Genomic DNA, 27156 nt, shown 5'->3' on the forward strand with positions numbered 1-27156 from the left:
TGGACTGACTGAAATCTCTCATTACTCTTTGGACCGCCACACAGTGGGAGGTAGCAGATGGTCACTGTCTGGGTTTAATTTTGATGTAATTAGGGAAAGGTAAAAAGCAGATATTTCATACAGCATTGCACGTTTACTAAGCTGAATTTCCCAAGTATAGACTCAGAATTCATTCTTTTGCTACATTTTGCTGCTTTTTAATTGCTTGGCTGTCAGGAGTAACTGCAATGACAAATTTTGTTTGTTGTAGTCTCTCATGCCTAGTGTTCCCTGTTTTTATCCTGTGTTGCCTTCATTTGAAGACACAGGGTGCTATAGTAGTAATAGGGGAGGCGAAAGTGTTTCTTAACAGGGGAAAGGGGTCAAAAAAAGCAAGCAGGAGTATCCTGGACATTTTTGGCTGGTATACAGGTAGTGACAGGCACAGAAATGTTCCTGTCCTCATGTTTTTGAAATCATGACCTAATCCTGCACTTCTCCTGTTCCTGGTGTATCTTTGAAATGTTCTGTCTCTGCTGTTGCTTTTCATAACTGCTGACTTGTGCTGAAAATGCCCTTTTGGGTCTGTGTCAAATGTCTTCTCTCCTTTCTTTTCCCACTTTTCCTTTCTTTCAACAACAGACCAATGGTTATGAGGACGATGTGTATGGATCATCCCAGAGTAGAAAATCTAGCAGGGTTAGTAAGTTATTTATATTTCTATAAGATTCAATTGCTCTGTTTGATGGGGTTAAAGCTAATTAGCAAATTCTTTTCTGTGGTGGAGCAGGTTTTCCCTGTTTTGCACGTTGTGGGGCTTGCAGGTTGTCAGACACCGAGGTGGAAAAATGAATTAGGCCAGGAGTGGGAAGAGAAGTCTCCCAGCGTGGTACCAGTAGGATTTGGAAGCCAGAACTGCTTAATTTGGAAACAAAATTGAGTGCAAGTTCAATTGTGACAAGGAATAGCTTGGGGGCACCCAGCATGGAGGACTTCCATGTGCTGGACAACAGAAGGACTGTTCTCCAGCTTGTACATGTTCATGTCGTGCTCTAACACTGAAAACTGCAGAGCTTCATGTAGAATTTAGCCTCTTGAGATTCGCATATGTAAAATGGCCTTTGGATATTGAATTTTTCCCAAATGCTTGTTAAGTTTGCTTAACTAAATGCTTTTTTTCCTTTCTAAACTGTATCCCAGGGTTTCTGGAAACTCCCACAGAGGTGAACAGCCGGCTCAAGTGTTACTACTTAACTAACTTAGGTTGATGTACTTCTGTTTCTAGAAATATTCTTGTCAAAGAAAGCTTAATAATTAAGTCCATTGTGTGTATGTGGGTCGCAATGTTCTCCTCTGTTCCAGAGCAAGTGTTTTGTGTCAATTATAGGAATTCATTGTCCTGCTGTGTTATGTATTGGGGTTTGTGCATATTATTTAATGGGACTGCCCCAAGCAGAGCCTCTGGGAAGCAGGCAGAGTAGCTGTTAGGGTTTTTTTTCCCTGCCTTTATTTTAGCAAAGGCAGACAAAAGCTCAGAGCCTGTTGATCTGTGTGCTATCAAGACTTCTAAAGAAATGTAGTGGTATGCAGGCTGAAGCTCTGTGTTTAGGGGAAAAATAAACTACTTTTAAGACTCCATTTAGCTAAGTATTTGAGCAATACCTGCTAAACATGAGAGAGACTTCAGTGAGAAGCATGAAGTTAAGCAGGCGCTTGTATAAATAGTGAAATGGGACCTTATATTTCATGTCCATTTTAAATTGTTGCTTCGATATAGTTTTGTGCTTGCATCTGTGGGTAAGGAACAATGAAATACAGTTGCTTAAACTGTTAAGAAAATGGTATGTCCTGTTGTTTCCACTCTTGCTGAACTGTTTGCCAAGTTCAAGGAACTTTATTATGTAGTATGTCTGATAAATGATGTTCTTATTCTTTAATGATATACTCCAGAGCTCTGAGTACTGCAGGAAGAGCAAAGTATCTGTAAGAAAGTCATCCAGGGAAAAGAAGTTGTTTGGTTTCTGTTTAAATAATTTAAAATCATCTCTGTATTAGGGTTTGCAGCATGGAGGTTTAGTCTATGTGAAGCATCAGTGCGGCGACATTAGCTCCCTGTAGTTTTTGTAACTAAGCATAATTTAGCTTAATCATAACTCAGAAGGGGGAAGGAAGTTTGGGGGTAACTTAGAATAATAGCTGAAACTCCAGACCAGTTGTCACCAGTCTGGCTGGGATTCATCTTTAGGAATGCTCTCTTCCAAGCCTAACCTTGAAGATGGTCAAGGTGACAGTGGAAAACTAAGAGGATGAAAATTTGTTAGGAAGGTCCACAGAGAAGCTACGAGTCTGCTGCTAAGTTGTTTCAAAGTAGGTGTCCAGTTTTAAGGCACAGGATAGAGCCTTGTCCACGTGGAGAAGAGCCTTCGTACATGGTACTTGCAATACCTTGAATAAGAATAGCACCATGTGCCTAGGGTAGTCCATGTGCTGCTTACAAGCTCTCTACGTGGGAGTAAATGTAATTTCTTTAAGCTCAGTTCAGTGTGTTCTGGTTTCTTTGCAGTGAAAGTCTTATTTTATGGATGCTCAGGGAAAAAAATAGTCAGATTTTTATTTATTATTATTCTTGAGGTTGGACAATTATTTATTTACTTCACAATATCTGTAACTGTTGTGTTTTATCCACAAATCTGTTTGCTTGCAGTGCTGGAAGTCCATAGTGTCAAGAACAAACAAGTACTTTAACTTGCCACAGATTTCCCTCCTTTGTAAATGGAGTTAACCCTTACACGGTTTATAGGGATGATGCAAGGATTAGTAAGGTCTTGTAAGAAGGACCGCCATAAGAAACGACTGGAGAAGGGGAGTGTTCGAGAATGGCTGTAAAAGGAGAGCTCTGGAGCATAGCAAAGAACAAAGAGGTGTGGAGGATCTTTCAGACCAACCAACCATTCCCACCAGCGTGCCAATGGGAAAATGAATCTTAAACAGTGCCTGCGAAGCTTTGAAAATACCTCTGCAGCTTGTGCATTGCAGCAGGGCCCGTCAGAGGAGACTGAGCGAGTACATAGGTCATTTCATGAGGGTGGGCATGCAAGGAGATGGTGTTTCCTCCCTGGCCCTGCACGCTGGCTGAGGCAGCTTGTGCTCGCTCCTAAGCGCACCTTCCTGCTGTGGCATTATACTCTGCCTGCTTAGCTCAGGGCTGTATCTGTTTCCGGCACAGCAGAGGTAACTATTTCATCACGTTTTAGATGTGCTCTTAGGCTGCAGTTTTTCTGAAAACAGGGAAGATGCAAAGTCTTCCCAGTGTGCCTGTGTTGTTTGGGTTCTCTTGGCTCCCTGAGAGCATGATGTGTCAGGTATGTTATTTAAAAAAATAAAAATAAGGGCATTGTTCAGCCTGGAGAAGAAAAGGCTCTGGGGGGACCATAGAGCTGCTCCAGTGCCTAAAGGGGCTACAAGAAACCTGGAGAGGGGCTTCTGACAAGGGCCTGTAGGGACAGCACAAGGGGAATGTCCTACTGCCATGCATTATTTGTGACAGTCTCTGCTGACCAAACACTTCAAGAGGCAGGGACACCTTCCACTAGAGCAGGTTGCTCCAAGCCCCTGTGTCCAGCCTGACCTTGAACACTGCCAGGGATGGGGCAGCCACAGCTTCTCTGGGCACCCTGTGCCAGCACCTCAGCACCCTCACAGGGAGGAGCTTCCTAATTCATACCTAAGCTCAATCTCCCCTCTTGTCAGTTTAAGGCCATTCCCCCATGTCCTGTCCCTACAGGCCCTTGTAAAAAGTCCCTCTCCAGCTTCACTTAACTAGAATTAGGATGAAAGTTAGGTGTATGAGCTACCTACATGCTCCTGAAGTCCTTTACAAAGCATGTTCCTCATGGGTCTCTCACTGGATTATAGCAATAAGGGAGGAGGAGAGAACATGAGGATCTGGAGCCTTTTCAGTGGAAAGTAAACCAAATGGGTATTTTGTGCAGGGGATGCTAGGGGAAAGGCCTTTTTTATCTCTGCCTTATGAATGGAAGCGGTACACGAGTTTCACACACCCCCCATATCTGTAATGCATTTATCTCATTCTGTTTGCCTCTGTGACCACTTTGAATCTTTGCCATTTGTAATCACCTGCTTTACTTTTTGCTTCTCATTTAAAGGAATTTAGAAAGTTTGTCACGTAATGAAGCTGAATTCTCAAGGTTTGGTTGTGGTTTCTCTGTTTTTGTTATTAACGCAGGCATCGTACTACTCTGATCTGGGGCTCCACAACAGCGGCTATGCTTCCACATCTCAACCTTCATCCCAAAATGGAAACTGGGTCTGTTTCCCCCTGGCTTTACCTGGCCTGGACGTGTTGTTCTGACTTCATTTGGAGAATAACAACCTCTTGTAGTCAGGACTGAATTTGGACCAATTGTCAAAAGTCTCTGAAGGTCTTTTAGTAAAAAACCTACGATCCTCAAAACCAACTAAAAAAAGGGGAGCAAAACACCAAAACCAAACCAGACTTTTAAAGATTGGAATGAGTAATGGAAAGCTGTTTTAAAATAAGCACAATTAGTTTTCCTTTGCTGCTCCTCCCTTTCCTCCAGTTACTTTGTTTACTTTTTGGCCTCAATTGGTCTGGAAGAATAAGGGAGATCTTAATTAACTGAAGTTCTCTGTTCTAGTTGAGGCAACTTCTCTGCTCACCTTGTCACTCTAGCAAGCTTAAGACAATCCAGTCTGCATAAAATGAAATTGCAAGCGAGTAATTCAGAGACTGCTAGAAGAAAATCACTGAAGCTTCAGAATCACCCAGGAGGTTGGATTGTCCTCTGCATGTGGATCAGAGCTCAGCCAGGCTGGCGCTAGCAAAGCAGCGCTCGAGCAGTGGTCCGCAGCCTGTGCTGCCTGATGGGCACCACCACATGGTCACAACCTGGGGCATTGTGGCCACTGCAGATGTGGAGGAGGGGGTGACTTGCAGCAGGATGTTACCTGCAGGCTGTGGGCTGGGGACCACTGCTGGAGTACCTCTTGCACCTAATTATGTCAGATACAGATGAGCTTACTTGCTGCATCTTGTGTGTGGTGGTTACTAACAGCGAAGTAATTTCTTTGGTGGTGCTCTGACTGAAGTACTCATAATTTCGTTTGGAATTGTTTGGGTTTTCTCTGCATTGTTGTTTAATAATGAAACAGGCGAGAGGTGATCTTACAGCTGTGTGAAGCACTTAAAATGTGTATCTTAAAACATGTAGCTCTTTTCCTGGCTTTGGTTGAAGTGAGGAGGAACACCCTTTCTGGCTGCTATACACAAATGTGTGTGAGACAATTACAACTTTTAACAGCCTAAACTTAAATTATGCTGATTTGCTTTTGCATACTCTCGTGTCCTCCTGTCCTGTAGGAAATGCACGTCTGCTTGGTATTCTTAGTCTTTGGGAGTTGAGACCTCATGCTTTTATGGCACAGATTACTAATATTCTTTATACTCGGTTTCCTTCTGTTGCAGGTTACTAATCCTAACCTCATCAAAATGCCTTATTCTGCTGTAGGTGCCTTTTTTTGTTTCATTTTCTATGCCAAAAAAGTGTTGTGCTTGTCTTCCTCAGCCCTCCTTGCTGTGCAGCGATGCCCCAGCCAGAAGTTACAGGGTTTGTTGTACTAATACTCGAAACCCAAACACCAAAGCCACTCACCTTAAGCCATGCATATGTTGTCTCTTACCTCAGTAGTTCCTGTTGGGTTCATTTATTTCACACTTTGGTGTTTGATCCATCTGAATGCATGTGGGCAGTGCTGTTTGTACAGACCTGGATTTGCTGATCCTTCCTTTTATTCCTCTTGGAATAAAACAAGGCAAGGGTATTCATCTTGGCCTTGCGCTTGGTTTACAGATAAAACACTTTGAAAAGGTCATACGTGAAGTCCCATCATAACTACTGCTCATGGGGTTGTGATGCTGCCATGAGGTTCTCTCTGGATGGGAGACAGTGATTCTTATTTGGGGGTCTTAGCTACAGCGTGCGGGAGAGAGGCAACATCAATTCTTCCTGTTGTGTAACAACTAACAAGAATCTCTTCAAAACAATTTTATATCCGGATTTCACTTTTCTTGTTCAAACTTTTGAAATAGCTTCTCAGATTATTATTTCTTTTTTTCTCAAAGCTTAAAGGTAGAGTTTCCTACTGCCCCTGTGTTACCTGAGCCATACATTCATACGCTAAACTGGAGCCAGTCTTAAAACATGCATCTTCCTCCCCTTTATTAATTCAGTAAACTGGCTGGTAAGTGATGTTCACCAGGTGTGTGTTTCCCCCATATTGCCAGCACCACAAATGAAGGTTAAACAGACTTGAACAGTTTAAGAATTGATGTAGCCGTTTTGTTGGTAGGCACCATAAGGTGTTGAATTGATGGCTGGGAGAAGGGTTAGAAAAGCATGACTGTGTGATGGACTCGGGGGGATGTGTGTCAGATTTTGCACGTGCCTTGTGGCATTTTCCAGCTCACGTCTTCAGGTCGTGTTAGATCTTCACTTGCATGTTGCTTGTGGTTGCATACTGGAGATGTCCCCGTCCTTGCACATACTGCTCATTCCTTTGCGTTGCACCTTGTGAATATGTAATTCTCCAGACTGAAACCAGAAACGAGGTCTGCCAGTCCTATTCTGACTCTGTCTTTTAATTGTAGGCGTCTGTGTATGACGAGCGCGTTTACAGTGGGAGTCGTCGGTATAGTGCCTCTAGTTCTCGTGCTGTAAGATGTTTTCTGCATTTCCCTGTTGTCTTGTCTCTGTCCCCCACTAACCTGTGTGTACCAGAGCACAGCCTTTTCCGGGCTGAGCAGCGTTTAAGATGGACTGTGTGAGATCCATAACCTGCTGCTGCAGGCAAAAGGACAAGCACCGTTTCCGTGTGCTTCCATGAAATAATAAGTAGGGATTTATCTGCTGTTGTGATACTCTGGCTCGCACTGACAGAACCCAGCAGTACACACTCGCCCCACTACAGCAAGGGTTTTCATCTCCACTTCGTGCTTGGTTTGCAGATAGAACACTTTGACAGGGTGGTACATGGAGTCCCTTCCTTCGCTGAGACTCAAATCTTCCTCTGAAAATACAGATTAAAAACCACTCCCTTCTCTCAAGCCCTTCCTGCTGCCGGGAAGTGAAGGACTCGTGTGAACACGCGGCTGGCTTGACGTGGGGGTTGGGCTGTTCTGGATTTATGTGCTGTAAGTGGGGTCTTGGGCAACTCAGTGTCTTCAGAATGCACGCTCCTGTGAGTGGAGGGCTCTGTCAATTATGGACAGCAACAGTATGAGGAATGGCAGTAGGAACTGTTTCCTTTCATGAAAGAGAGGCTGCAGGATTTGGTTTATGGATTAGAAGGCAGAAAATGCCATCACCTCTTCTCAGGTGGGGCCCCTGTCATTCGGGCCTGGCAATACATCTGCTGCTGTTGTATCTGCCTGGGTAGTGCGGGCACACTGCTTACACTCTGATCTCCTTCACTGAATAGCAAAAAAGCCCCAACCAAACAGAAAAACCCCAACGAACAAAAAGCCATCACTGACACCTTAACAGAAAAAAGCCTCAGGACAAAGCACTGATGTCACTTTAACCTCAAAAGTGACAATTTTGTTAGCCTGGAGAGGGAAACACTTTCAGGAATGTTTACTGAGCACTTATTAGCCTTTACAGGGCGATGCCATCCTCTTGCGGTCACAGTGACACAGTAGCTGGGCTGTGCATCTTGCTGCTGTGGCTGTTGAGCTTCAGAGGCTTGTGTCGCGGTTATACCTGGTTTTCATCTGGCTCCTCTGGACCATTCATCCCTGGTTACATGCTTGGACCGTTGTGGCAGCTTGTAGTCCAGTGAATTTGCCACAAGGCTGTGCTGAGCACTTGGGTTTTATGGGATGTCTCTTTCTGTTTGAGAGAAGTCTCTCAGAGGTCCAGATGATACAGTTCTACTCTTGGCAGGAATCATTACCAGTGGGCTCCAAACCCAAATGCTGTTTGTAAGTCTTTCAGCCACTGTTAATGGCTTCAGCAAGGAACACTGAATAAAACACTGATGCTGGTTCCCTTTCTTCCCTCCCCATCCCACACTGTGCTACAGGTATTGGAAGTCTGGGTATAATCCAGCCTTTCCACTTTCTTTTGCATGGTTGCATGTTGAGAGTTGAAGTACGAGGCTTTTGCCTCAAAGAGAATAGCCTTTTCACAATTATGGGGTTATTTGTAGTTATTTTAGTGTCTCTGAACCTCACAGCACTTTTAACATGGAGTGCCATTTGGGTAGCTGTCCCCAAAGAATGATCTTGGATGAGCAGATGACAGGTGAATACGATAAAACTGGCCTTGCTTGGTCTCAGCCAGCTGAACAAGTGACAGTTGCTTCCATGTTCTGCCCTGCAATATACTAGGAGCAACTACAGAATAAATCAGTCCTGTGAAACATTAATGTGGGGCTCATCAGCAGTTAATACTTTTTACCTGTCATGTGTTTATAGATTATTCTACATCCTTGTTATATTAAACACAAAACACTGGTGATGGTGCAAGGCTTCTGTGCTAGAAGTACTCAACTCCGAAACTAAAATCTAAGTGTTTACTTCAGTGCTTTTTGCTTTTAATTTAGGAATCGAAGTGGCTGTGATTGAAAATAGCTGTAAATTGTGTGCAGCATAGTTCCAAATTCTGCATATTGTCACATCTGAGGCTGAGCTCAGTAACTCAGGTGCATGAAGCCAGTGTCACTTCATATAAGACATCTGAGGACATGGCTTGATCACGTTCTGCCCTGCTTGAAGGGCTTACTAAGGGCTGTATGCCTTGGAAAGTAATGCTTTGTGGTTAGCAACTAAGCTTATAGTTGCACTGTAGCTGGGGTTATTTCCAGCTTACCCTCTTGTCACTTATTAGTACTCTGAGCTTAATTTTCATTTAATACTGTGCCACTTTGTTAGCATAACTAACGATGCTGAAACAGTCCTCCGATAGCTTGGTGAATATCCGACTGTCTCTGCAGACAAGAAGTGATAGAATCATAGAATAGTTAGGGTTGGAAAGGACTTCAAGATCATCTAGTTCCAACCCCCCTGCCATGGGCAGGGACACCTCACACTAAACCATCCCACCCAAGGCTTCATCAAACCTGGCCTTTCCTGTAGTGGCCAGGTAATTTAATAGAAGAAACCTTAATAGCAGGGTACATGCATCTTGGAAGTGGGTAATTCCTTAGATTGCAGTGGTTTTGTGCCTAATAAACAGTCTTAAGTGCCTATGAAATCAACTGATAAAGGTTATTAGCAGCATAGGCTGAGCAGCTGAAGAGAACAGTTCCTCATGCTTGTTCCTGTCCCTGGACTGCCTCTGCCTTGTGTTGCTTTTGCACATGAAATGTGGCAGACTGACATGCCTCCCTACAAAGCCTGCATTCACAATTACCTTGTAGTAGCAATAAGGAAAATACCATGTCTGCTAAACGGCAAAAGTTTCTTTAATTCCTGTCTCTTCTGAATGAACTTCGTTACTCCCTTTTATATATGCTCATGTATCTTTCTGTAAAGTACATCTAAATACAAGATCGAGTGTGAAGCTGCTCTGAAACCTGTGAAAATAGAGGGAATAATCCTAAAATGCATTTCCAGAATAAGTTTTAGTTCTGTTTCCCTGGTGCTTGAAACTTTCATTTCACGTCTCTCTTCCACTGCATTATAACCTCTGGAAATAAAACAGTGTAGGTACATTCTTCCTCCTTCTCAGCAATAAGTCAGCCCTGTCTGTTTTGCTTCACTGCTTAGATGTTTGTTTTTAAGAAGGACTAAAATACTTTCTTTGGCAGGAGATGAGGACTGCAGGTTCTGGAAAAGCAGGAGAGATACTCAGTCTCTGAGATGGTCTCAGTTTTTACTTTAATCACCACGTTGATGGATGTTTCTTGCTTTGGCCTGTGGAGCACAGATTCATTTAGTACATGCATAATGTTGGAAACATGGGAAGAAGGCTAACCAGAGAACCTCAGAGCTCTTGAAAAGGAGTGGAGCCTTTTGTATAGAGACTGAGAGTTGTTTACTTGTGACTGGTATTTTAACATACATAAATAAATCATTTGTATTCTGTCATTCTAAGAATTGAATCAAAGCTCTGTTGGTCTGTCAGCTGGAATTACTACTTGCTTTAATTTTTAAATGAGCAGTTGAGGTGTCTGGTCTCTGACTTTCACTGCTATTCCTTTGTCCAGCTGCATGCAACCAGTTTTGTAATTAACTTCAGATGTAAAGCTCTAAGTCTTCTCTCATTTCCTTTCCCAATTCTGATGCTTTTCTCTTTTTCTCTGCTTGCTGTTCTTGGTTTCCTGCGACAGCCTTCTGAGTACAGTTGCTACCTCGGGTCAGGATCTCGGGCATCCTCAAGAGCCAGCTCTGCTCGGGCCAGTCCAGTGGTGAGCTCCTTTATTTTTCTTTGTCACTAAACTGTTTCATTCCTCTGTTCTTCAGGGTCTTTTTTTTGTACAGGAAGTTCAGTCTCTTGTGAGATAGTTACTTATGGTATTAATTGGACCTGCTGGGCAATGCTTAAGACAAAGAAGGGGTAAACTAGATGAAGAGTTAGAAAACCAAAGTAATTTCTATGCAGATAAACACGTTTTTACAGCAGAAAGTACACTTTGGACTCATGTGACTGCTTTTTTTTTTTCTAAGTTGGGCATAAAACACCTCAGCAAAGGTATTGTGAAAAGTCTGTGATGTTGATGCTAGTGCCACATCTCCTTTGGTTATTGAAATGAGGAAACCCTAAATCTTACTGCAGCATTCAGGTAGTTCAGTTTCTCTGTGTTAAGCAGTATTTTGGTGATGTGTTGCTGTAGAGCTGCCCAGAGGTTGGGTTTGAACATATTTATTGGCCTGTAGATTACCAGGCCTTGTAGAGCCTTTAGCATGGCGGAGTGCTAGCAGGATTACGTGTGCCTGGCATGTCGAGCATCATGAACTCCTATGGAGCTGTACCTAAAGAAGACTGAAATAACAATGTCTTGTCCAACCTCTTGTGACTTTTGCCCCCTGCTTTTTACCATATAGGAGTAATAGCATTCCATTTGTTCAGTGGTATTGGATACCAATACACTGATCTTGGCTTCCATTATTTGTATTTTATGTGCAGTCTGAGTCACTGGTGCCAGTTGCTTACAAAATGCAGCTTGCCCCTCCTTGAGAGCTAGAGAGGATTTCCTGGTTCTTAGCTCTCTGCTTACACTTGGGACTGTTTGTATGCAAGTGGCTTGAGATGGTTTGCTGCTGGAGAGGAGTTGGGTGGAAGCTGTTCTGCAGGGAGACAACAGGCACTTTTGTTTGTTTATTTGTTTTTAATCAGTGGCTTATTGAAGGATGTGATTTCCCTGGCTTTGAAGATGAGCTGAGAGTTAATGCCGTAGTGGGTCTAAAAGGCACCACTGCAGGAGCTTTGCTTCTAATGCAAGATAGTAGAAGCCTTGTTAATGGTGTGGCGTTGCTCTTTAAAGCTTTAAATCCTATATGGGATCAAGGCAGCAGCACCCTGTGATTTCCCACTCTCCCTCCTTTTTCTTTTTTTGTGTATTAAACAGAGTGCCTTTTCATTTAACTCACAGTAAGGAGTCACCTTGCCTTTTACTAACAGAGGTTTCAAGGTGTTTTGATATATTTTCAGTTGTGCACTTGTTCTTTGCAGTAAAGATGCTGAAATAGAGCCCTGTCTTCTCAGTGGGCTTAGCAGTGTATTACTTCCACTCATACAGTTATGAGATGTCCACTGCTTGGACTTCCTAGAGGAAGAATAAACATCTTCTTGAATAATGGTGATAACTTATGAGAGTAAAAAAAGTGACTGTTCTTGTCTATATCTGTAGTCTACATTAAAACTGTTTTAATATTGCTAACCTCCAAAATGGAATCATAGAATCATCAAACTGCTTGCATTGGAAGGGACCTTAAAGCTTATCCAGTTCCAACCCCAAAGGGACACCTTCCACTAGAGCAGGTTGCTCCAAGCCCCTGTGTCCAACCTGGCCTTGAACACTGCCAGGGATGGGGCAGCCACAGCTTCTCTGGGCACCCTGTGCCAGCGCCTCAGCACCCTCACAGGGAAGAGCTTCTGCCTAAGAGCTCATCTCAATCTCCCCTCTGGCAGGTTAAAGCCATTCCCCTTGTCCTGTCCCTACAGGCCCTTGTCCAAAGCCCCTCTCCAGGTTTCCTGTATCCCCTTTAGGCACTGGAGCTGCTCTAAGGTCTCCCCTTCAGGAGCCTTCTCTTCTCCAGGCTGACCCAGCCCAGCTCTCTCAGCCTGGCTCCAGAGCAGAGCTGCTCCAACCCTCGCAGCATCTCTGTAGCCTCCTCTGGCCTTGCTCCAACAGCTCCACATCCCTCTTGTGCTGATGCCCCAGAGCTGGCTCAGGACTGCAGGGGGGGTCTCCCCAGAGCACAGCAGAGGGGGAGAATCCCCTCCCTTGACCTGCTGCTCACACTCTTGATACACTTAATGTGTCAAGGCATGTGCTTTCTTGATTCTGCTTTATGTACCTTCTGACATTAACCCACATAAAGATTTGATTGCAGGTTTACGTTTTAAATTGCTGGTGGAGTAGAAAGGAAAGGGTAATATTTTTGTGGTTGAAAAGCTGAGTTTCCAGCATTCTTACACCTCCTGAGAGCGTGACAGTTTACAAAATCCATGTACTGTAATCATGAGTGCTTAACACTGAAGTTAAATAGGATTTTCTTACGATTATGGACAGTATTAGGCAGAAAATCAAAACTGAACTCTGGCCAAGACTGATTATAATGAGAAATCCTATATTAAGAGTAGAGAATGATTCAGTGTAACTTGCTAAATTTAAGCATACATTATCTTGTCCCTGCAGCCCTTAAATTTTGTCTCTTTTTTTTCCCCTTCTACCAGTGTTCCTTAAACAGTGAGCAGAAAATGACAGTAGTTTGCCTGCTGTGCATAGCTTTGTCAGGCTGTGTTCCTCTGCTTGTAATACAACAAAAGCCAGGAAGATACATGAACACAATATTTGAATATCTGTTGGTCTTTGTATTTTCAGGAATTCACTATATCTGCATGAAGTTCGTTGTTTGATTATTTGTCTTTAACATTTTCCCAGTTATCTCCCCTAGTAATTACTGTCTGCCCTCCTTTCAGTTACTGCAGATATGCGAATGTGTGGTTTAATGTTAAAGCATTATACTCTATGTCTTACCAGAACAAACATCAGGCCCATCTGTACAGACGGAGGTAAATCTTGGGCCTGGCATGTTTAGGCTGAGATGGGCTTTTTAATACAAATTGCTGTATAGGGATGCTGGGGAGGGTCTCTTCGTCAGGGACTGTAGTGACAGGACAAGGGGTAACGGGTTAAAACTTAAACAGGGGAAGTTTAGATTGGATATAAGGAGGAAATCCTTCCTGTTAGGGTGGTGAGGCACTGGAATGGGTTGCCCAGGGGGGTTGTGAGTGCTCCATCCCTGGCAGTGTTCAAGGCCAGGTTGGATGAAGCCTTGTGTGGGATGGTTTAGTGTGAGGTGTCCCTGGCTGTGGCAGGGGGGGTTGGAACTAGATGATCTTGAGGTCCTTTCCAACCCTAACTATTCTATGATTCTAATAAACTACTAGTGAAAATTATTTATACATTTCAAATAGACTCAGAATGTGGTAGTATTTATCTGAAGACTCTCTGAACAAAACAGCGTTTCCATTTGAAGAAGTTGATCATGTTCTCATGAGAAGTAAAAAGGAAGACAGTAACAGAACTCTCACGGAAGCATTTATCAGTGTGCTCAAGCTTTGCCTTCTCTCCCCCACACTTACATTATTTATGGTAGGCTTGTAGCCTAGCCCATCCCCTGACAGTGTGGATGTGCCTTCAGCCCCTCCAGGGTAAGGCTCTGCTGGAGCAAAACGACTGATAAGTTTGTTTGAGCAATGACGTTTGGCATAGCACTCATTCCTGAGCAAGGATACTGCTGACAAATCCACTTTAGACCTGACAGATTTCAGCAGGGTTTTCTCCCTGCTGCATATTGAAGGCTTATTGCTAATAGCTAGTGTTATGGTGGCTCTCACTGGAAAAACACACAGGAATTCTGTGTTACTGCCTGTCCCAGCCCAGCCGATCAGCCTGGTAAGATGGGGAGTGCAGGAGGGGTTATGCTGACTGCAGTACTTCTACTTCTTCTTTAAATTCTAGTTTTTGTAGATATCATCCTGTGTCGGTGCTATGGACTGTAAGAATTTTTCTTCATGTGGGACCTATTTCCATTTCAAACTGTGTTGTATTACTGTAAGAGCAGGAAACAATCTTAATTTGATTGCTCGCCCCCCAAAATCCCCTTGCTTTTATGAGGAAGTTGATCTAAGTGCAAGACCTCAGATGGAGCTGAGTAGTGACAGCCACATACTGAACACCCTGAAGTTGTTCCTATGCCTGAGCATGGTATGTGGCACTACTAAACTGCAAGTGTTTTGGATTTCCCTTCTTTAACCTTGTAGAAGAGGCTGGAAATTGTGCCTCAGTCCTGATTCTTCTTAAATCTTTACTAGCAGCTGGAGTTTAATGCTTAACTCTCTCCAGGGCCTCTGGTCTCTTCAGAAGGCATTTGAGACTCTTGTTGGAGGCACTGTGCTAGTGCTGGCGGGTCTCTGATTTTGGCCTCAGTACTCACTGGTGGCAAAGAGCTTCAAGGGTTAAGCTGCGAGCTGACTGCAAAGTAGAAACACTTTTCCAAACATTACATTCTTATCTATGAAAAATAGGCAATAGATCCAGATAGAGACTTGTGGGATGGTTTGGTCATGTGGCTTCCAGCGGCACTAATCCTCTGACGTTGCTGACATTTCTTTGTAATGTGGCTCTGGATTTCTTCTGAAATTGTTGTCAGAAGGGGCTGGACTCTGATCCTGTTGTACTTACTTTGCAGAGAACAACCCATTCCCATTGCGAAAACAAAGATGTGCGTGCTGGAGTTCCCTGGAAAATCACTTCCTTTTCCTGTTTTTTTTATGCACTAAAATACAAAATACACAAGTTGTTGGTGAAGAGGAAGGTATCTTATTTACTAAAAGGGTGGTGAGGTGAAGTGCTGGCACAGGGTGCCCAGAGAGCTGTGGCTGCCCTGGCAGTGTTCAAGGCCAGGATGGACACAGAGGCTTGGCGCAACCTGCTCTAATGGAAGGTGTCCCTGCCCATGGAACTGGATGAGCTTTAATGTCCCTTCTAACACAAACCAGTCTGGGATTCTGTGATTCTGTCTCTAAGGACAGACCATACCTTTGTGGAAATGAAAATTGTGTGATGTTCTATGAATCTAGTATCATTAGGTGAATTCCTCTTTAGATGCCCTCTTGCAGCAAGTATTCTGTTAGTCTTTTATATTTGCGTGCAGAGAATTTGCAAACCCAGGGTATTTGTATAAAGTGCTATGCTGAGTGCCATACTGTGAAGGTAGAGGTTGTTTTCGATCTGTTTAATCATTATAGTATTCTTTACTGAATGATAATACAGCAGGTAAGTATTTTGGGCAAGAATTTTGTGTAGCTTCAAATAAGCCTCTTTTTTCCTGACCTTTCTTTCTTTGATTTCTTGCTGGATCAAATGCCAAAGGGCTTGTTGGGAACAGGGTGAAAGCTGAAAACCTGGGGTTCCCTCTGGTGGCTGACTGCTGTTGGGAAGCACCATTTATCTTTTTAAAGGAATGATGGATACCGTGAATACAGTAACTGAAAGACTAGTAGAATGAAAACTATATAAAATATTAATCTAAAATAGATTAATAGACCTCTGCCTTTCTACAAGACACTCCTTATAGATCTTGGTGTATCATTGCCACATAACCGTAAAATTTAATGCTGCTCGTTTCAGGTGGACTTTTTGTTTAGGAAAGCATTGTAGCAGGAGGCATCTTTGTAATGAACGGAGGGTGCATTAGAATGAGGAACTGACTTTTTTCAATATTTCAATCAATTGGCAGTGGTAATTACTGCCTTTGATGAGAAAACCCTCAAAATTTGCCGTTCATGGCACCAAACGGATGTGTGTTATGAGAGCATCGCTCTTGTACAAAGTGATTTCGTTTTATTACCTTTTTTTTAAGCCACCCCAACTTCAGAAGTTGCTTGATAGCTTTAGTTATTAACTATTATACCCCCTTAGAGAGTTCTTAAAGATTGTTTTGCAATGAATGCATAGCAGGCTTCACAGGTGTGGTTGTGAATGCTCTGAGTAGAACTGTATGCTTATCCCTCCCCACACTGTCTTCAACATTTTCCCCTTCAGAAGTGGAAGCTTTTATTTGACTGATAATGCATCATTAAAACAATATCAGTATTTCTGGGGGTAGATTTGTGTAGATACGCTAATCTTTGGTAAGGTGACAACATTTACACTGTCTTGATAAACAACAACATGGTGTTTGGCCAGGCTTAGAAGCCTGCCAAATCCACGCCTTGGAGTTGTCTGGCATGAAAATAGTAGGCTGTTTGCAAAAGGCAGTCCGTCTTGTTTGTTGGGTCTGAACTGAACTAACTGCCTTCATTAGTGACCTTCTCTTACTGCAAATTCAGATTCCTCCCTCTCCCCCAGTACTTTGTCTCTTCAGGGTCTTCATGAAGTTTATAATCTAGTGCTTAAAGTCTGGCTTTTACTTCAAAGCTTAAGTCTTAAATTTCCTTAATGCTAATCATAAGGGATTTATGATATGTGTTGTCAATGTAAAAAGCTGATTTGGAATAGATACCTCTTAGTTTTGGGTTTTTTTTTGTGGGGTACCACTGGTGGTAATAAGAAAAATGAGTGGGATCATCCACATATTATTCTGTGTAATTCAAAGGAAAAAAACAACCCTGTGCCAAACGTGGACTGATTGGAAAGAGCTGTAGTTTCAGAGTGTGTTTGCAGTGACACTAACTCTCAACCTCAACCCCCTGCCTTCCACTGAACTGGATCTCTCCTGATTTTTTCCTGCAGTCATTTCAGAAATGCTTCTCCCTTTGGCTTTCAGGCTCTTGATCTGGGGAAGCCAGGAATTTTCGCATAATCTTTTGGGAAACCATCTTGACTGTGGTGCTGAATCTTCCCAGAGGAGGTTGACATGTTCTGGACTTCATGAGTTCTGCTGAGCCTTTAATTTCACTCAGACCCTTTTACACTCAGTTCCACTTTAGATGGAGATACAGAAAGATTCTGCTGTGAATCACTCCAGCTTTTGGGAACTTGTATATTTGTTTTGTTTCAGAGCGTGAAGAAGTGGATAGGATGGGTTCCCATCAAGGAATAAACCAAATCTTTTCAGGGTGTATGTGGGCTTTACTCTGTAACTCTCTTTTGAGCATTTGTGGTGTCAGTATTGATGGTAATTTTCTGTACTCCGAAATGCTACTACTTTGGCTCTGTTTTACTTCTTCTAGACTAGTTTTAGTAAAGATCTCCCTTTGGAATTAGTAAATTCCAGCCAAGTACCAAACCTATAAGAGATGTTTATTTCAACTTTGAACTGGTCCCTGATATTTGGCTTGAGGATCAGGTTTTGTCATCTCAGCCTTTCTTAGATCTCTACTTGAAGCTGCAGTCACCTTTCATCTTGAGCAGAGAATACTCACAGAGTTTTTAAAGCTTTAGATTTCTTCCCCCAGACCCCCACCCCGCACCTTCCATTCCCATTCTTCTTTTGGGAGCTGTGCAGGCAGCACAGTCCTTCAGGTCTGACTTGGTTTCTTGATTTTTGGAATAGGGAGGGTGTGCTGGCAGGCTTCAGAGGTAGCCCTTTTTCAGTTAAGGTCCATAAATAATGTAATTTCAAGAAGCTATCTTGGTCTGGAAATGTATTGATCTCTCGGTTGAAAAACTTAACCTCTCTACTGAAGTAAATTGCTATTTGGGGTTCATTTGAGGCATATTTTTAAATTGACCCAAAGTAAATAAGATGTGTCTGCATACATCAGCACAGCAGTTGCATACAGCTGGGTTTATATCCAGCGTAAGACATCTGGGGCTTTGAGTTCAAGCCCATTGTATTCTTGCTTTGTTAACTCATAGATCGTGTGCCATCTTCATGTTTGAAACGTTGTCATGTAGAATATGTGAAAAAAAAATTCCTCTGTGTTATTAAATAGACCAAATAGTTACTATCGATGGGTATATTCCACTTCATTACATGGAGCTTAGAAACTTGAGATGAATTGTCCAGTCAGGACACAGCTGTTCTGAGTGAGCTGGCTAGTTTTTTTTAAGTGCCTAGAAATTGCTAGAGAAGAGTCTTTCACTGCTTTACAGAATCACAGAATCACAGAATCCCAAGGGTTGGAAGGGACCTCAAAAGATCATCTAGTCCAACCCCCCTGCAAGAGCAGGGTAACCTACAGTACATCACACAGGAACTTGTCCAGGCGGGCCTTGAATATCTCCAGTGTAGGAGACTCCACAACCCCCCTGGGCAACCTGTTCCAGTGCTCTGTCACTCTTACAGTAAAGAAGTTCTTCCTGATGTTAACGTGGAACTTGCTATGCTCTAGTTTACACCCATTGCCCCTTGTCCTATCACTGGATATCACTGAAAAAAGCCTAGCTCCATCATCCTGACACCTACCCTTTACATATTTAAGAATGCCCTTTCTGATATCTTACTGCCTTTACTTGTCCTTTTTTGATTACATTAATAAATCCTTCTTAATTTTTGGTTTACAGATTGAGGAAAGGCCAGAAAAAGACTTTGAGAAGGTAAGAAGGATCTTATGAATTATTCTGACAATAGTGCTTCCTTCACATTCTTTATGGTAGATAGAACTCACGGTAAGTGTACAGAAATCTTCTATAAAATCTATTGTGGGGCATAAACTTAAATTCATAGAATCCCAGCCTGATTTGGGTTGGAAGGGACCTCCAAGCTCATCCAGCTCCAATCCCTGCCACGGGCAGGGACACCTTCCACTACAGCAGCTTGCTCCAAGCCCCTGTGTCCAACCTGGCCTTGAACACTGCCAGGGATGGGGCAGCCACAGCTTCTCTGGGCACCCTGTGCCAGCACCTCACAGCGGAGAGCTGCTTCCTAGTATCTAATCTAAATCTTCCCTCTGTCAGTTTAAAGCCATTCCCCCTTATCCTGTCATTGCCTGCCCTTATAATACATCCCCCTTCAGATTTCTTGTAGGCCCCCTTAAGCTATTGAAAGGAGTTGCTGGAACCTTCTTTTATTACATTTTTGAAGGTGAATTTTTCAACCACTGGTCATTCAAATGTTAAGTAGTTGCCCTTTCAGCTAGCTTGAAATTGCTTTAGGCCAAGTCACATGAATACTGTGTTTGTTTATTACATTCTAATTGCAGTATTGTGTAACAATAACTAATTAATAATAAAAGAGGAGAATACTGCAGTGGCTTAATGCAGAACCCTCAGTACAGTAAAGCAGTTAATATGGCTACTGCTGCAGAGTAGATAAGCATCCATCAATGGAGAGGAGCTACAAAGTGTATTATTACAAGTTTTGAAAGTATCTGGCAAGATGATACTAGCCCCTAAAGACTTTTTATCGAATTAAGAATTAATAGCTGGAAGCTAATTCATGCAGACTCCTATTACAGTAGTGTTTAAATACATCTGCTCTGCCTTTTCTCCTTAGTTTCCCTTGTTAAATCTTGGTCAAACCTTCACAATCTAGGATCGCAAGGGTTGGTAACATGTATATTCAAACAACCAAACAAACTACAAATGCACAATATATCTAGAAAATAAAAAGTTCTAACCATTTTAAACTGTGTGTGATTATAGGGAGCACGTACTGTCTCAAGTTTATCAGCAGCTACCTTAGCTTCTCTGGGTGGGACTTCTTCACGAAGAGGCAGTGGGGATACGTCCATCTCCGCCGATACAGAGGCATCTATTAGAGAAATAAAGGTGAGAAATACTTCAAACCAGAATAAACTATTAAATATCCTTCCAAAAAAGAAACTGGCTTGTTCTCCCCTCCTGTCAGTTCTGCCGAAGTGAATTGTATGCTGTAAATGAAAAATGAATAGCTTTGCTAGAGGCATGCCGCTGGGAGCTAGTGTGTATTGCAGGAATATTTGGGTGTATGATAGCAGAACAGACTGATTGTAATAGACACATCTCATCCTAAGCTAATGAAATAGGAAGTGGACTCAGTAGAGCACAATAATAGGAGATTGAAATGAGGAAAGAAGCACTGCACTTGCTGGATGCTAATTTGGGGAGGGGGCTGTATTTTTGTAATCTTATTTATGATTCCGTGAGGTTGGACACATTAGCAAATAGCAACACAATCCAGTGTCCGTATCATTGAGTGCTAGTCTGGGTAGTCCATGGCTAAATCATTCTTGGAATCTGCTTTTTCTTAATGTTTCCTTCTGAAGACTGTTTTAAAATGGGGAATCTGGATTCTGTTAACTTTCATGCATCTTAAAACTCTGCTAAAATTACAGCCAGTTAAAACATCTGGATTTGTATTAGGACCTCAGATTAGAAGCAGGTCTGTCCCAGTTTCATCACTGTAAAGCAGCTGAAAGATAGTAATTTCCTTGTGATCAAGGACAAAAGCAGAGAGAGCCTGGAAAATAGGACTTATAATTAAAGTTTGTGTGACGGATGATTTTCATAGCACAGCCTGTATTTCAGGCTTGCTTTGGCAGCCCTTACCCTTAACATCAGAGCTCTTCCAAGAGGGTGGTAATCAGTGGAAGGGGCAGAGAAGGGCTGTGTAGCTGGAGTATGTAACTGCTGGAGGCTTTGAAGCTGGTCTGCATCTTGTCCTTAAATTGAAGATGTGCAGAAGAGAGGTTGGGGGAGGGGGGTTGGGTTTGTTTGGGGATTTTTTTCCAGTTAGGAAAGCAGAATTTAACATAAACTTGTCATCAAGGAATTTCAGTGTCCAATGAGGCTTCGGTTCAGGATCAGAACCCTTAACCTGTGTGGTAGAAATAGTTAAGTGAGACTTTTGAACACTTGCTTTTCCCTATCAGCTGCACTTCTGCCTGTTGGTTTGTAGCGTCATTCACCTTTCTCACCATTTCTCTCAGGATATCTATGAGTTAAAGAACCAGATTCAGGATGTAGAAGGCAAATACATGCAGGGACTGAAAGAAATGAAGGTACTGGTTTATTGCAGCCTGGAGTGTGATCATTAACACTAGCTAAACATGCAGAGAGTCCATGTGGGACCTAGAACTGACCTTGCATGCTTTGCTTGCTTCTGGGAGGGCTTGTATCTTGTGTGAAAAACATTTCATGAACTGGAAAAATACCTGTTCTGATCTTGAGTGGTTGTAGTGAAAAATCCTTCCATCTATTAACTGAAAGGCCACTGATTACTGTTGCATGTTGTCTTCGCTGTTTGGAAAGGTAATCGTTAAAATTACTAGGTTGTTTTTTTAAATATATATATATAGTTTTCTAATCCAGGAAACCTCCCAACACTGGAAATGAGCTAGAACTCTTGTCATACAGTTCTATGAAAAATTGGAGTTTAAAAGCTTGTATGGTTTTGCTTTGATAAGGTCCAGCATAACTTTGGAAAGTTTGGAAATCTGTGCCAGTGTCTCACAGGGAAGAACTTCTTCCTAACATCTAATTTAAATCTCCCCTCCATCAGCTTAAAGCCATTCCCCCTTGTCCTGTCACTGCATGCCCTTGTAAAAACTCCCTCTTCAGATCTACTGTAGGCCCTTTTAGAGTCACTTTCAGTATGTCCTTTTTCAATTCATGTCTCTTAGACTGCGTTTGAGGTGAAGATGCTAAGAAAAAAAAAACCATAGCATGCTGAAAGAGTGGTGCAGCAACTACTTCAGCTTCTTACTTGCATATATTTCCTTTCCAGTTACTTTCTGAGGTTTGATCCTAACACTTGTTTCCAAATCCTGATGGCTTTCCTGTGCTTGGTATTTCTCATCCTTGGTCTGGAAAGTGCACCAAAGCACAGTTTGTGTTTGGAACTGTACAAATTCACATCCTTAAAGACAAATCATCTTAATTCTCAAAGCAAAAGTAAACTAAACTGATTCAGACTTTCAGGTGATTTTTGCTATTATTTCAATACTGTAATTCCCAGTTCTGTTTATTGAATGAAATAGGAAGTATATGAAACTCACCTGTGCTTTAGATGTAATTATTAGGATTACTTAAGTTGCAAGAGAAATTGCTTGACCTGTAAACTAAAATCTTGACATCCGTGCCCTCCTTGTTTGTGTATTTGCACTGTTTTATGTAACTCTTTCATTTCTGTATTAAAATCAAATAGTGCAAAGTTTGACCGCACACAGAGAATTATCCTGATCTTTATTTTGCCATCATTTATTGTTACAAATATCCCGGTATCTTATATTCGTGTCATGTTGGTAGGAGAGGTTTTCACGATACTGGGAATTGTTTCTTGCGGAATGAATTTGTAGAGAAGGGATGAGATTCAGAAAACCTAAAGAAAAATGATACATCAGGTCTTAGAAGCTGCAGCTTTTTCACCATGAATTCTAATTCTGAGTCAGTATATTCAGTTGCTCCCACACTGCCAGGATCCCTGCAGTTTGTGTGAAGTGGCTATCAAACTGCCTCAGTTTAAGGCCTAAGGTCATCTTAAAATGATCTTAAATCAAGCCCAGTTTACCTTTAAGAAAACCCAACCAATAGTCCTGCATGTCATCTTCAGCAGCTGCTTTGAGCTGCCAACATGCAGGGGCAGGGGAGGAGGGGAAGGAAGAAAACTGAGAAGGCAGAAGCTGAAGCAGCAGAGAACAGGAAGCATTTTATTTGTCCTGAGGTAAGGTTCCTTGCTTCTAAACAGAAGCCTGGTGGGAACAGGGGAGGTTATCCTCACCGTGGGACAGTTGGTAAGCATCTCTAGCACATGATTACACTGGTTTCCCTGGGAGTACTGAGCATACTTGTGATTTAGCTTTTAATGTTCTCGTTGAAGGTCTTGGTTGGAAAAGGATCCTTTATAGCTCATTGTGGTTGCTTATTCTTTGCAGGACTCTCTAGCCGAAGTTGAAGAGAAATACAAGAAGGCTATGGTGTCAAATGCTCAACTAGACAATGAAAAAACAAATTTCATGTACCAAGTAGATACCCTGAAGGATGCGCTCTTAGAGTTAGAAGAACAGCTGGCAGAGTCCAGGCGGCAATATGAAGAAAAAAGTAAAGTATGTATAATAGCAGTCGCATGTTATACAACGGGAGGGTTTTGTGAGGGGGCCAGAGTCCTTTGGGAGGAGGCAACCAAAATGCTATATAAGATTTTAACTAAGTTACTGTTTTAGTTACTGTTAAAGCAAGTGGAATAGCAGCTTGTAATGTGCTTGTGATCATATAAATGGAAATCTTCCCTGAGTTTGTGTCTTAAAGAGCAATTTCTGAAGCAGTTAAGAAATGTTTTATATGGTAAGCCTATATTGATATTATCACATGCCCTTTTATATTGTATCTTTAAATTCAGAGGGTTTGTTCATAGTGACTTCTGGAGCATTTTTACATACAAAGGTCTCTTCAGAAGGCTTGTGAGAGAGTTCTGCGCAATTGAGTGTTCAGTTCAGTTTAATGTTAATTCAGCATCTGACAGCCAGTGAGTTGTGTTAAATAATAAAGCTGGGGCTCATGTTAGCTTTTCAGAAGTGGCTTTTTAGCTTGGGGCATTTAACTGTAGTGCACTTCAAAAAACACAGTTCCTGGGAGATAAGTGTGGTACGAAGGGTTTGGTTGGTTGGGTTTTTTTGGTTCTTCATTATTTTGTTGTTTCATTTGGGGGGTTGGGGGGGGTTGGTGGTTTTTATGCGAGTTGTTTTGGGGATTTTTTTGGTATTGGGAGTTTTTTGTTTGGTTGTTTTTTTCTTGCCCACAATGTCTAGCTAACTTTTACTACATGGCTATGTGGAAGGGTTAAATTCCCATCCATTCATCTGTGAAGTCTGTAGGATTTGAGATACTCATTGCCAGCCTGCTGCTCAACTTATGAAACTGGCTAAATGATGTCTACCGCTTCACTATTTGTTGGAATAATAGTTTCTTAGAAAAAGCACAAATAAGACTGTACAAAAAATTGTACTCTTAGGGGATTGTGATTAGAGGAATATTCAAGAATTGCACAGCAATAAGCATATTCTTTGTGTTTGGGCTTATTTTTTTTTTTTTTTCCATGGGATGCTATTTTTGATCAATAAAAATCTCATTATTATTTCATTACAGGAATTTGAGAGGGAGAAGCATGCTCATAGCATATTGCAATTTCAGTTCATGGAAATAAAAGAGGCTTTGAAGCAAAGAGAAGAAATGCTTGCAGTAAGTAAACTTTTTGCTTTAATGGCTCCTTTGATTGGTATGTTCCCAGTTAGCCATAGGAGTGGGGAACGTGAGGCACAGAGAATTTTATTCCCTACTCAAGTTTCTCACCTGAAGAAATACTAGTGTTTCAGTCCAAAAGGTTCGGAGCTGGCTAATGGAAATAGCGCTTTCCTAAATATTTGCTGAAGTCGGACTTCTTTTCTTGCCTTGTCCTGAAATAAGCTGTGTTTTGCCAGCTGTTTGTGGAGATGCAGAGGAAACTGATGGAACAGTCTTAATTGTTTCAAGTGAACTTGTGACTTGTAAGACTGTCTTCAGGAGCATAGGTTTAGTTCAAATGTCAGAAACAGTACATATGTAGATAGCCTTTAGCACTTGACTTGTTTCATTCTTTGGCATCACTGCGATCTTGACCTTCTTTGTTAACCTGTTACCTGCTTTCTGTCTTCTTGTTTTGCTCCTGTCTCTCAGGAAATCCAACAGCTGCAACAGAAACAGCAGAGCTATGTCAGGGAAATTTCTGATCTTCAGGAGACAATAGAGTGGAAAGACAAAAAAATAGGGGTAGGCCTGTCATCTCCTGCAATGTTCAGAGTGGTCCTGTTGTTCCGCCAGCTGACCCTGCTTTTGCAAAACCTCATGAATAGAATCCTCCTTAGTGACTTTGCTTTGTGTGGCTGTCTTACTGTCTCACCAATGAACTAGCAAATAGGAAATTTTTTCTTTGGCAAGTATCATGAAATCCAATAAAAATTTAGCAGCTGGTCTGATTTCAAAACCTGGGGTCATTTATTTGCTGTGGTGCACCATTTGTATTTGCCATATTGAGAAAGGAGCTGCTATTTATAATGCAGTTCCATCAGCACTGAATTTTTCCTTATTCAGATTTAATCTGCAGACTGAGCAGAAACAGAAGTAGTATAGAGCTATTTATGGGCTATTGGGATGAAAGTCTTTAAACCTCTCTTGCTTCTCATCCCTTCCCACAGCCCTCTGTCAAAGGCAAATGAAAATCCACTCTCAAAGAAAAGCTTGGATTTCTTTTCTAACAATGAGCCCCAAAAGACTTTTTGAATATAGAAGGAAAAAGAAATCTGGGAAGTTGCCTGTTGTGATACTTGCACTGTCCAACAACTTGTAGCAACTTGAAACTCGAAGTTGTGTAATTTTTGTTGCTGTTCTACTTGTACTGCCATAGAAATACTGGGGGGGGGGGGGGGGGGGCGGGGAAGGGGGAGGGAATGATCAGTAGCAAAATATGCATTTGCACGTGGTACATCTGAGTCAAATGATGACTTAATGGCAGCTTTCAAATTAATTGAAATGTACTGCACCAGATGTACTGCACCATGGAATAAAAAGGCTGGTAAAATCTGCTGGCCCTGCTTTCAAGCTGTTCTGTTAACACATGGGAATGTCACTGTGTCTTCAGTGAGCATGTTGAAGTAATACAGATATGAATTAACTTGTCTAGCAGATATGAGTGGATCCTCATTTGAAGGATCTCTAAGGAAGGATTGGGCTCAAAATGTCTTCAGTAGGAATTCATGGTTATTGAATAAGCTGTGCCTTTCTTGGATTTGAAGCTCATCTGTGTGTATGTAAACTTGGTCCTTTAATGTGTAAACTTTACCTTTTTCGTATGTGCCACTTACATCAATCTCTAAATATCTTGAATCTGCTCATTCCTGTTTACACTTGCTTTTCATGGTCTTTACTTCTCTCCCTTCCTTTCTTTGCATCTCCTCGCCCTCTGTCTGTGTTGGGAACTCAGGCGTTAGAGAGGCAGAAAGATTTCTTTGATTCCATAAGGAGTGAGCGGGATGACCTTAGAGATGAAGTGCTTGTGCTGAAGGAGCAACTGAAGGTATGCAAGAGGAGTGAAAGAGGTTTCTATTCAGCAGCTGACCTTTCCCTCCTGTACATTTATGCAGAAAATTTGAATCCAGCTTGCAGCAAGCACTCTGTCTTTCATGTTGCCTATAATTTGCCATTTCAGGAATTTTCTCCATAAAGTTCATCCCCCTAATATTGACTGTGAACTCGTAGTATAGACTGTAGTATTAAGTAGTTGCTTTTGTAGAAGATGCTTCTTTGAGGAACATTTTATGCAGCAAGTGTATGGTTAAAGAGGCAAAGAGCTGGGATCACATGCTTCTTTCATACTGGCCAAACTGAAAATTGTAATATTCTGTGCTCCTTTCTGACTTCCAGCCATGTTAGGTGGAACCATTGAAGCAATTTTTTATTCAGAATATCAAGGACAGTCCCACCCTTTCTGAGCAGCAGACTCTAAAGCATTGCTTTTACTTCTCCACAGAAACATGGAATAATCCCAGATTCTGATATAGCCACCAATGGGGAGACATCAGACATTCTTGATAATGAAGAACACTTGGATTCTTCCAAAAGTGTTCCAGGCACAACGCAGGCATTGAAGACCGGAGGCGATGGGATGTTAGGTAAGTCTGTATCTTTTCATATCTTTCTGTCTGTCCATTCATTCATCTTTGCTTGGAGTTTGGGCATTTGTTAGTGGGACGATTAACACATCACGCAGCATGCTACATTTAAAATCACTTACTGTGCATTTTTCCGCATGATTTTCATGATCGCTTCCAACTATTTTGTGCAGTTTCCTGCAAAGGCAGACTTAGTTTCCCATTCAAGGTGATAAAGGATGAGAATACAAACATTACATTACAGATAAATAGTAATCATTCAGATTCCTATTTAAAGCCTGAATTTGAATAGTGCCCCAGAGCAATCTGACTGCTGTTCAGTAGTTTTGAGCACATACGTTAAAGAATCAGGAAAACAAAAAAATTATTAGTTTCCTTTAAAAAACTTTTTTGGTTC

The 27156-nt window shown here is 41.9% G+C and overlaps 1 protein-coding gene across 5 annotated transcripts in view; it reads left to right on the forward strand.

Moving 5' to 3' along the window:
* Positions 1–27156, forward strand: part of LRRFIP1 (LRR binding FLII interacting protein 1) — a 108869-nt gene that overhangs the window by 65493 nt on the left and 16220 nt on the right. For 2 of the 5 annotated variants that reach the window (XM_065669628.1, XM_065669627.1), the window contains exons 3-7: positions 18703–18735; positions 19783–19908; positions 22992–23162; positions 24202–24294; positions 26618–26759. In XM_065669628.1, the coding sequence (XP_065525700.1) occupies positions 18703–18735; positions 19783–19908; positions 22992–23162; positions 24202–24294; positions 26618–26759 (565 nt within the window). Of the gene's footprint in view, positions 1–621; positions 679–5585; positions 5628–6667; positions 6734–10350; positions 10429–18702; positions 18736–19782; positions 19909–21047; positions 21120–22991; positions 23163–24201; positions 24295–24768; positions 24862–26071; positions 26165–26617; positions 26760–27156 lie in introns of all 5 variants that reach the window. The other 3 variants (XM_065669629.1, XM_065669625.1, XM_065669626.1) reach the window with 3 other exon arrangements.

The sequence above is a fragment of the Lathamus discolor genome, chromosome 3 (genome assembly GCF_037157495.1).
Source record: "Lathamus discolor isolate bLatDis1 chromosome 3, bLatDis1.hap1, whole genome shotgun sequence".
Taxonomy (NCBI): domain Eukaryota; kingdom Metazoa; phylum Chordata; class Aves; order Psittaciformes; family Psittacidae; genus Lathamus; species Lathamus discolor.